Source organism: Prenolepis imparis, unplaced genomic scaffold (genome assembly GCF_030444845.1).
Source record: "Prenolepis imparis isolate NDT839.2.m4 unplaced genomic scaffold, iyPreImpa1.0 SCAF_1, whole genome shotgun sequence".
NCBI lineage: Eukaryota > Metazoa > Arthropoda > Insecta > Hymenoptera > Formicidae > Prenolepis > Prenolepis imparis.
The window spans coordinates 24729775-24742448 of NW_028141159.1; the positions used below are offsets into that span (position 1 = coordinate 24729775).

The window sequence follows — 12674 nt, forward strand, 5'->3', positions numbered from 1 at the left end:
TTCGTGAAAGGGAGATATTAATAAGAGCACAAACTTGTCTTGCGAGGAGGCGTTATTCCGCAAATCTAGACAAGGGCGAATTAAGTTAGAAATCGCTCTCTCTTAGCATTGATTTTCTCGAAGCTCTCTAATTCTCGCCTGATCGCTCCGCTTTAAGTAGGATAACGGAGTTCGTTCGTACCTACTCGCATTGAAAACATTGTAAAATTCTCACGTGTTCGTGAGACACGAGACAAACTCTTTCCTTCCTTTGTAATTCAGCTCCTATAATTTTTATTGTTATTAATTTTTGGACTAAATACAGTGTTGTTTTTTTTTCTTGAAATTTAATGTTGTATTCCTATTTCTCGTTAATATCTCGAATGACCGAATCCTATCGCTCGCGCTTCTCGTGCTCGCTCAAACATTTTGTTGGTCCTTCGAGCCGGATGTAAATTTTTTTCTCGTGTTAGTACAATTAAAGCGAATCGCGAGTGACCGAGTGATAATTCGTAAGAGTTAACACAGACAATACAACATGAGCATGGAAATGGAGAGCCTCATACTCGGGCAGATCGAGTTACAAAATCACGTCTTTCGAAGAGCTAAAGCGATTTCTGGTTTGGTGGCTGCAGACGCTGAAAGTACTGCGTCCCGACGCGAGCTTCCGCAAATTAAGCGACGGATCCCGACGCGCTCCGTCCGCGCTCACTTCATCCGGAAACAGGAAGCGAAGCGAGGAAGCTGCACCCTCTGTAAAGAAGATCATTTCTTGATGCTATGCGAGCAATACCAGCAGAAATCGGCCGCAGAGAGAAAGGCGCACGTCGAGGGTAATAATCTCTGCCTCAGCTACTTCAGCATCCTCACTCCACGAGGCATGTCGTGAATGGATATTGTCCGGAGCGGTCGGCGCGTCGAATCCTACCGAGAACGATTTCGTGCGTATTCATAGGCCGATATTCATAGTCTGATCTATTTAAGATCGTCTTAAGTGTGGTCTGAGGTTGACTTAAGATCCCATTCAATTAATCAAATGGCCGCGTAGCATTTCAGGATCGGATGATGAATGAATACATGCGTATGCGACGATACCGTAACGGCGATGGTGAAGCAGCTGTGGAAGCAAAAGAGTTTACCGAACATACAAGCGTCATTGACCGAGAAGGAACAAGTTGCAAGGAGCATTGTCGTAACATCCACGACGCGAACGGCCGCTATATCGTTCCTCTTTCGATATAATCGGGATTCTTCTGCGAAAAGAGGATGCTATCTCCCCTACCACGGGCGATTGAGAGAGACGAGCAGCTCAACGAAACCAAGAATAGTTTTCAACGGGTCATCGCGTCTCCGGGCGAGACGCTCTACGAAAATTTGCACGCCGCGCCAGTCCGAATTTATTACCCGCATTGCACGTGTTATTGAGGTAGCGACGGTACAAGTATGCAACTAGCAACAGATATCGAGAAAATGTATCGCCAAATACTCGTGCACCCCGACGACCAGGATTTGCAGCAAATCTTATGGCGCGGCAGCTCAACAAAAAAAATTCGAATCTACAAATTAAAAACCGTCACCTACGGATTGTCATGCGTTTCTGGCCATTTGCACGTTGCGACAGCTAGCCTCCGACGAGGAAACGCATTATCCATTGGGTGCCGCGGTGTTATAAAATGATATGTACCACGGGACTCTCGATTAACTACCTTGTGGATCGAGGTATGTCACAAACGCATGCTGCATGAAGGCGTTCAGCTCATCCTCACCTACTGCGACAACGATTCTGGATACTACAAGGACGATCAACAGTCACAGAAGATTATCCATCGCTGTTTGCACTGCCTGCGATGCAGGCCTCGACGCAGCAATTAATGAGCGACCCCGCGTAACACTGTCCAGATTTCTGCACACTGGTCTGGGCTACGCGAGACCGATCATGCTAAGAACCACGAAGGTACGGAGCCATAAAAGTTACAAGAGTTTCATAGCCGTTTTCGTGTGCATGTGCATCAAAGCCGTGCATCTGAAGGCCATGTCTGATTACACGACCGACGCTTTCTTCGGCGCGTTAAGACACTTCATCTTTCGGAGAAGTATGTGATACAATCTATAGCGACTGCGATACATAGATATCGACAAGCAGGATGCTATTCGCCGCCGCTAACCAAGAAGTACGACAAATCGGTGACCTTACCCGCGTGCACATCCGCTGGCGCTTCAACTCTCAGGCTGTCCCGCACTTCGACGGATTGTGGGAGGCAGCCATCAAGACGACCAAAGGACACTTCCGCCGAGTATTGCAGGATGTCACTTTAACCTTTGAGAAGATGCCCACGCTCCTCGCTCAAATCGACGTCTGTCTCAATTCGAGACCGCTTCAGATCTTGTCCGAGGATGCTCTGAGAATGCCAGGTCATTTTTTAGTTGAAACCGCACTCAACGGTTTGGGACCATTTTTGGGACCGTCTAAGAGTACACAGAAAAAAAAAGAAGTTTCAAATCAACATTTATATACTCGTATATACAACAATATTGTTGCGTTCCTGTATTTTATCCGCTGAGCGTTTCCAAGAGATCATCATCCAGGGGGTTGTTTATTAACAACTGCCGCGTCGTTGTTTAACAGCGCCATATTGACGGAGTTGATTGACAACTGTCGAATTGAACGGTCGCGCGGTCTTCTTGTGTATTCTAATATTATTAAAGTTATCAAGTTCATTTTTTAAATACACCTAATTATTTCCCGGCGTAAGTGTGATTGTGAGACGTTGCGTTGCGTGTTTCCTATACATATGTATATTTAGCAAAGTCGACCCGCGGACGCAACATTTTGGGGGCTCGTCCGGGATTGAAGCTAGACGACGAGACATTCCTTGGATTTGATCTGGATATACAACGAGTCATCGAAGATCGTCTACGAGAACGACGCTGGAAGCGATGATGCTGCGGGCGGCAGAACGTGAGATTAAGGAGCTTTTGCAAGAAACGTTCACAGCTGTCTTTTTAATAATAAATATCGGTTATTAAAATCGGGTATAAATATCGCGAAAATTTTAGTCCGACTATAGTGTTGCGTCCTTGAATTGCATCCCCTAGCGTTTCCGGGAGATCATCGTCAGGAGGGTTGTTTATTAATAACCGGCGCGTTGTTTAACAGCGTCATTTGACAGAGTTGATTGACAGCTGTCGGATTGAACGGTCGTGCGGTCTCACGATATACTATATTTATTAACGTGTTCTTTAATCCTGATATTATTTAAGTTATTAAAGTTTATTTATTAAATATTTTGTTGTTATTTCGCGGCGCGAGTGCGTGTGTGAGTGACGCGACTTCGAAGTCGTTTTGTGGACGTAACAATATATAAAATCTTCTTATAAGAATTTGCTAAATCTTAAATTTCAACAATTTTATAATCTTATTTTAATATTATATATTGTCATCTGAAGAATATAATAAAATATGTTATTTTTATATGAAGATAAATTATTTTCTACTCAACATTTTTTTTTTTCATTTTTCATTCAAGAAAAATTATTCTTAAATAATAAGATTAATATTTTTCTCGGTTTAACAATATAAAATGTTTTCATTCAAGCAAATTTTTGTGTATATACAAATATATAAGTTTTGATTTAATACTTTTTTTGTTGCGTATATACGAGTATATAAAAGTATTGATTTGACACATATTCTTTTTATCTGTGTATCTCCATATTCTCACAATCAGTCAGCGACCCAAGTGATGGAAGAGCAACTCGACGATCTCTGTCGGCCGCCTCTGTCTTCTGCAACAAGAGAGCCTAGATAGCAATATTAAACATTTTAAGCTTCATCCGAACAGCGGTGTCCAAGCTCGTGAGACCCGTAAATCTGCTCATTTTCCTCTCTGTCTCGAATAAGCACGAGAGAGCTATCAAAGTCAGGGAGTCGAGTTGAGCGACCAAGCACAAAAACTTTTTTTTTAATCGCCTTTTTCTTATTTTGTTAAAATTGAAAAGAAAGCGTTAATCTGTGTTCTACAATTTTGTTAAAAACCACTGTTAAAAGTTTAAGTAATTCTTTCTTTTATCTTCTTTTTCTTTTTCTTGTTCTTGTTCTACATGAAAATAGTATTGAGGTAATTTCCATATATGTAAATACATGCGGAGGATACAGAATTAAAGATTGAAAAATTGAAAGAGCCGTGCGGCTTTAAATTCTTACGTTTATATTCCGCGTCACGAGTTAAAGCTCCGCGCGATATTATACTACAGCAACTATCGACCTATAACCTATAGTATAGGCTGCGCTATCTCACTTTAAGGTTGATTCACTCTATATGGCACGGACCGTCACGTTCCGGCAACGACATGTATCGACACCAGCGCGACAAAACTTTAAAACATGTGTTTTAATGAGACTGTCTACACTAATCAACACCGACTTGCACGTTCCGTCAACGGAATGTACTGGCATTGACCGACATTATCGTAAAGAATATTTTGACGATTCGTGTCGGTCCGTATCGATATGTGTCGGTGCTGGGTCTACCAATATGAATTAGATCAGGCCTGCGGTTGCATTTCGGCCAATTTTTCTTACTGCCATCTCCACTTTTTTTATTTTATAGCATCACAAAATATATAAAGAATATGAAAATGTAAATTCAATAAAAAATCTTTTTAATATAAAAAAATTCTTTTAATCTTTTTAATATAGGATGTGCAAACATTTTCGATTTTTTTTTCTTTATTTTTTTATTTCGGATTCCTCTTCATCTAAAAGTAACGCTGTAAGAGCCAATTCATCGTCGCTGAATAATTCATTCATTGTAACTGTTATAAAACTGACGGATGCTAGGATTGCCGAAGCAGTCAGAACATATGTAAAATTTGTCGCGCCGGTGCCTATACGTGCTGTTGCCAAAATAAGACGGTCCGTGGTCCGTGTCGTATTTTGTAAATCAACCTTTCGTATATTATATCAATGACATATATATATAGACGAAGCATTCCATCTGTGGAGTGAAGCCAGAAATTGGCAGAATACGACAGAGTGAGATAGTTGTTTTGACACTCTTCTTTCTCACTCTATCGTACAGAAGAGAATATGGCCACCCTCTAGCTGTCAAAGCTGTCAAAGCTGTCAAGTATACTGTCATGACAGCCAAAAGATAGAGTGAGAAAGAGAAAGAAAATAGAGTGAGAAAGAAGAGTGTCGAAACAACTATCTCAATCTGTCGTATTCTGCCAATTTCCGGCTTTACTCGCTGCTACAGTAAAAGTATAGGAATGCTTCGTCTATATATATATATATATATGTCATTGTATTATATGAAACAGGGTCCAAAAAAGAGTGAGAAAAGAAGTGACCGCGATCTCTGTCTACATGTATAACAGATGTTACGGTTCTGACTAGAAAAGGACAGATATTAGCCGCGAGTTGTTGCTGTCCTTTTTCCACATTGAGATTTAATTTCGACTTGCACAGTCCATACTATAGGTCGACGGTCCGGCGCTTCGACCCGAACGAGACGGGCGGAATGTTCGAGTTTTGATAAATACGAAATATTCTACAGCTCAAACGTGCGAAATTATATTCATGATTATCTGTGATTGTCGATGAAACCAAACAATTGATCATTATAAGCAAGGTTGTTAGTCCGGGCGAAATACGAGATCTGAGACAATAATATCCAAGGTTGAGTAGTAACTAGTTAATTAGTTAAAAATTAAATAAAATGTTAATAATTTTTAACTCAGCTTAGTTAATTTAAAATGAGTCAATTTTTAACTTAAACTAATTATTTTTAAACTTAAACTTACTAACTTTTTTCCTAAGTTACAAATTTTTTTCATCTCTGAATACCATTATTTTTTTCTATAAAATCTTAAACATTGGACAATTAAATTTTTAATAACGATTAAATTTTAATAAGAGATAATCATTCTATGATGTATGTCATTCTTACTAGAACTAAATTTGAATTAAAATTGATATAAATAAAGGTACTATTAGTTTTTATTTTTTTTTCATAATTCTAATTACAAAAAAATACATTCCTACATCAAAAAACAAAATTTTTGTTATTTCCTTATTTGTTATTTTAAATAAATTTTAAAAAATTAACAAATAAAATATTAAATTAAAAAATTTTAAAATTACGACATTTTAATTTAATACATCCCACAAACAATATTCTGTCCTTTAGCGATTTCTTCTCGATTCTAAAGGATTTTCCTCTGATATAAGAAGATATTCTACAATCTTGAGAAATATCCTATAACCAAGAGATACTGAACTTAAAATTACAATTCTTTTAATGCCAGAGCATTTCCTCTTTTTGTTAATCTAATATAGCGCAAACAAATAACAATCTTTTTCTAACAAATATATATGTACATGCCGCGAGTATCTTGCATATTCTTCTATTTCAAAAGGCTATTCATGTTACAATAGTGGAATTTCCTATAGAAGAATTTATTTTTGATCATAGCTTACACATCCATTTTTTTTATTTATATGAATATCTATGTGTCAAAGAGGAATATGCTTCCTGTAAGATTTTCTGTTTAGAGGAAACGTATAAAAGAAATTCCCTGCTTACGAATAAAAATATTTTTTTCAGTGTATAAATATTTTTAAAAAATATATATAAATATAAATATTTTAATATAAATATAAATTTAACTTTTGATTTAACTTAAGTTAACATAATCTAACTTAACTTTTAACTGACAATGAGTTAGTTTTTTGTTCATACATGCAACTTTAACATAACTAAAATAATTTTATAAGCCATTAACTTTAACTTAACTTAGTTTTAAAAAATAATTAACTTTCTCAACCTTGAGAATATCGGAGCGATAAATATCTCTCGCAAATAAAGTCAAACGGGAATTAAGTCCAAAATATACACCTCAACCGTTTAATCTCGCATTATCTCTCTCGGCCACATTTTCACGGAGAAATGATCGAATTTCGTGAAAGAGCAATATTGAAGCACAGGCTTGTTTTACGAGGAAGCGTTACTCCAACGCAAATTTAGAAAAGGGCGAGTCGAATCGAAATCGCTCTCTCTTTGCATTGATTTTTTCGAAGCTCTCTAATTCTCGCCTGATCACTCCGCTTTAAGTAAGATAACGGAGTTCGTTTATACCTACTCGCGTTGAGAACAGAGTCACTCGCTCATTGTAAAATTCGCGCGCGATCGTAACGAGACAAGCTCTCTTTCCTTTTTTTGTAATTCAGCTTCTATAAATAATTTTTATTGTAATTTTTGGACTAAATATAATGTTGTTTCTTTTCTTGAAATTTAATGTTGTATTCTTGATTCTCATACCTCGAACGATCGAATCCTATCGCTTGCGCTTTTCGTGCTCGCTCAAACGTATGCTTTCTTACGAGAGAATCCTCTTTATTTCTGTCTGTGAATACCTTAGATCAACGATTCAACACGAACGTCTTATCTCTGCTCCATCCCTGTAGAATTCTCACCAGCGAACATGATCTTTCCTCCTCCACGATTTTCTCCATGAGAACACGCGCGGATTGCCTTGCGTACGTCATTCTTCTGTGCCGACTTCCTCGCTCTCGCGCCCCTTGCGGAGGATTTGGGGAATCGATCCTATAACACTACTGCCCATTTTATATAATATCCTGACAAAATATTAAATATTATAAATTATTATTAAAAATGATCAAAATATGTTGTAATAAATCAGAAAACAATTCATGATTAAGTTTTTAGAAACCTGATAAAAAATGATTTTGGAAAATAGTTATTAAGAAAATACCGAGTAAATGTAATATTGTAATATAAAACAAAAAATAGAGTATATTATGTGACATTAATCAGATAATTCTTCTAATTGTAGTAAAATTATTTCTTAAATTGGCGAATATATAAAGCGATAGTTATTCGTAGTTATTAGTCAGTCGCTTTCGAGAAAATCTGTAGCGCACATCTGAAAATTATACGTATGTATATTTATATTGATATATTTTGTGAAAAAAAAATGTTTCTTATATTTGATACATGCATTCCAGCTTTTTAAGCGGAGAATCAATTCCTTCAAAGCTTTACAAAATTGGAAATAAACACAATAACAGTACATTTTTAATTAATTCAAAAAGTTTCAAATAACTTACAAATGTTATTTATTAATAAATCAGTATCTTATATAAAAAACAGTTCGATAATTTCTTTGATGCACAAAAAATATAAATATGATCGTACTTATAACTTTATTGTACATTATTTTTTCGGAGTTTTACAATTATTGTATATATTATAATTAATTATACATAACTTTCTTTTTTTTTACAATTGATTTTTATCACGACTATGTCGCCTTTTAATGTTAGTTTTGTAACAAAACTAATTCCACTTTCGCAAGCGCAAGATATAACTTGGTCGGGATCAAGGCTTGTGAAAAAGGCGAGACAACAGATTGTGTGTGCTTGCGTGCGCGTCCGTGCGTGCGTGTGCGTTGAATGCAGATATTCGCTTACTAAATGCACGCGGATGTATGTGTGCGTGAGCGCATGTACACATATATACTGACATTCAGCAACAGGTGGAATAATATTAAATTTAATAAGGGAATAAGTAGAGAATCATCCTTTAGGAGATGATTTTACATAATAGAATAAGACAAAAATCAAGAATAATTGCAGTGAAGGCTTCGATTTTTAGTTATACTAGACCAGTGCTGTCATTTAGTTGCACATTTCGGGCTGATTTCGTTGTCGACGCCCACTGTTTCCCTCTTGCCGCGCGTGTCTTAGCACGACCAACTGGATTTTTCATATCCCAGGAACGTCTATGATGGAATTGTAATCCCCCTCCCCCATGGAAAAATATATATTCAAAAATATATTCTAAAATATATTTTATACATATATAAATATATATTAATACATATATAAAATATATAAGTGCATATAAGAAATTAAATCATTTTTTGCCGCTTATAATATATTTATAATATATGCAAAAGTATATATGAAATATAAGTCTGCATATACAAAATTATATAATTTTTTGTTATTAAAAAATATAAATAGTATATATTTATGTATATATGCAAAAAGATATTTATACATATGCAAAAATATATTTATATATATATGTAAAAATATATTTATAATATATATGAAATATAAGTTTGCATATACAAAATTTAATCATTTTTTGCCGTTTAGGGTTATAACAAATATAAGTAAAGAATATATATATTTGTAATATATGCAAAAATATATGCATAATATAAATATAATATATATATATATTTGTATATATATTATATATATATATATAATATATATATATATATATAATGTAAATATAATTCTATTTATAAAGTTAATATATACCATACATATATGCAAGAATCCTATATTAATATATGTATAACTATATAAAGATTATATGTGATATATATATATGATAGAAATATATACACATATATTACACACACACATATATATATATATATATATATTTCTTTATACAGTTTAAGTGATATCACACATATATGGAAAAATCCAATTATAATAATATACACAAATTATTATTCAAAATATATAGCATATATATACATATATATATATATGCATATAATATTTATTTGTTATAGATTATATTCAAATTCAATATAATAAAACTATATTTTTACTTACATATATTTTTTAAATATATATATAAATTATATTATGCAAATATGTATTTATATTATACATATATTTCAAAATATATATAATATATTACATATATTTCTACATATATTTTTACATATATATTTTTCCATGGGGGCTAAGCGTTAAGTAATACCAAATAGTTAATTAGAGCATTCATCTTTTGAATAATTTTAGATTAATAATTTAGAATCCTTTTAATTGTAAATATATATATGTATATATAATTCTCATATTATTAATTATTATTAAGAAAAATCTTTTTATCGGCTCTCAGTATTTAATAACTAAAATGTGATTCTTAAAATCGGCCACAGAGCCAAGCCCGAAAATTAATTCTAATTTTTCGGCATGGTTAATAATCCTCGACTTATTACAACGGGAACATAGGCGAGAAAAATATTGGTCCGAAAAGTCGCTGAAGCGGGAATTGAATCAGCGACTTTTCGGACCAATATTTTTCTCGCCTATGTTCCCGTTGTAATAAGTCCAGGATTATTAATTTGATGGAACGTTGTAATCTCAATTCGAGATACCGTGCCGAAAAATTAGAAACATTTTAGTTATTAATTATTATATTATTAATTATGAATTACAATTCCATCATAAACGTGTGACGTTCCTGAGATGTGAAGCGTTATATATTTTGTTTATAACCCAGTGAGCATTATTGAGAGGAAGAGCTCTTTAAGAGAACTTTTTGAAAACTTCATTAATTTTTCTCAAAAATGATATTAGTAAGTTATCTTTTTGTAAGATATCTTTCAGAAGAGCTCTTTATGTTGTCTATTCATAGATGTCTGTAGAGTCTCTAGCAAGCGTGCTATTTTACGAACGCCGCACATGGGCAAGCCACATATATACGTGTGTGAACTGCGTGCTCTGAGTTGAATTTCAAAGAGATAGCATTTACGTTCTTCGATATTAACGTTTAATCTTTCTTTCTTAAATTATAAATATTATTAAATATGTATTTGAGCATAAAATAGAGATTATATATTTTCATATATATTTTTGTTATTTGTTCTATGTTGCCTCTATATCCAACCAAAGAAGTTGGGTTATGTCTGCAAAAAGCACGTTGCAATCATAAAGTTTTTTTAATTCAAAGTCTATGGGCATTTTGAAACCTGTTTTAATTTTAATAAAATGTTATAAAAGAAATGTATACTAAGATTTATATTTTTTTTAAATATAAAAATATGTAAAAAATAATACTACAAATAGCAATTCTTAACGGTAACCTTTTTTTGATATTTAAAAGAAGTCAGATTGTGGAATTCTTTTAGATGTCGTTTATGTGATGTCTTTCTTTCCTCTAAAATCGACGCATTGGAGGACTTATTGATATCATAATATTATCATTTTAATGAAGTTATCGGAAGTCCGACTCTTAAACTTGAGTACTTTATGAATTTCTTTTGATAACATATTGCTCACTGGGAAGAGTCCAAAACTCGTTGCTAAGACACGCGCGGCAAGAGGGAAACAGTAGGTGTCGACAACGAAATCAGCTCGAAATGTGCAACTAAATGACAGCACTGCACTAGACAACACAAGCGCGCGCCATTGTCCGATTTTATGTAATAATTTTATATAATTTTATTTTGTACAACTGTCAAACTGTTAACCTTCACGATGACAGCTCAATGCTATACGAATATAACGCACAATGCGAATCGACAACGAAATCAGCTCGAAATGTACAACTAAATGACAGCACTGCACTAGACAACACAAGCGCGCGCCATTGTCCGATTTTATGTAATAATTTTATATAATTTTATTTTGTACAACTGTCAAACTGTTAACCCTCGCGATGACAGCTCAATGCTATACGAATATAACGCACAATGCGAATCGAGATAGCCAATGAGCATCGCGGAAAAACGACAACAATAAACTTCGATATATGCGAGTATCGACTTTACATACCTTTTTTAGAAAAGGAAATGTTTGAAAATTGGTATGAAAGCAATCCGCCAATCTCTGGTGTGTGTATGCGTCTCAGTAGAGTATATATATATATATATATATATATATATATATATTTATAATATTTTATAGTATATATTCACAGTGTACTTTGACGGCGACTCTATTGACGTATTATTTACGCATGCTGGAGATCAATGGATTGTCGTGTTTCAAACATCTTTTATGTGAATTTTCAAACATTTTCTTTTCTAAAGAAGGTATGTAAAATCGATACTCGCGCAAATATCGAAGTTTATTGTTGTCGCTTAAGTTTATTGTGTCCTGGTTAACTATATAATCGACAAATTACGGGAGCATATTGTACAAGTAGAAATAAGAAAATAATGTTATATGAACTTTGAATAGAAATGCTTTATTACAAAGTTATAAACAAATATTGAAACAAAACATGAAATGCAACAACAAATTCGACGTAACACTTGCCCCCCTCTTCGCAAGATGATTGTCGTCCTGACAATCAAATAACGGAAGTTCAAATCCAAAATAATCTTTTCAGGAATCTCTCAAAGAGGACTTCTCAAGCCTCTGCCTCGGCATAGGTCTGTGAAGTTGGCACCCCGAAATACGAATTTTTATAAAATTGATATGGCATTCAATTGTCCACAATTTGTCCACATTTGTCCATAAATAATCGTCTTTTGTCCATCTTGCAAAAAAAGATTTTTAAAAATCAGAAATCAATTTTATCATAAGCATCTCTAACAATAAGTGCATTTGTTTAAAAATTATAAATAGATTCTGTTTGTGCATTATTTGTTCACATTTATCCATAAATAATCGTTTTTATCCACTTAAAAAAAAAAAATTTTTTATCTTATTTCTAATGAGTAAATTTTTAATTTTTTTCACAGTGGACAAAAACGATTATCTATGGACAAATGTGGACAAATTGTGGACAATCAAATGCCATATCAATTTTATAAAAATTCGCATTTTGGGGTGCCAACTTCACAGACTTCCTCGGCATTCGCCCAAAGACCCCCGGGAAAACCCACGGATCTAAAATCGCGGAGTGAGG

At 34.0% G+C, this 12674-nt stretch overlaps 1 protein-coding gene across 1 annotated transcript; it reads left to right on the plus strand.

The window, feature by feature from the left end:
* The first annotated feature begins 2123 nt into the window (after positions 1-2123).
* LOC145934169 (uncharacterized) lies at positions 2124-3784 on the plus strand. Its single transcript, XM_083034534.1, has 2 exons — positions 2124-2451; positions 3708-3784. The coding sequence occupies exons 1-2, from the start codon at positions 2124-2126 to the stop codon at positions 3782-3784; spliced, it is 405 nt and encodes a 134-aa protein (XP_082890660.1).
* Positions 3785-12674: the final 8890 nt, after the last annotated feature.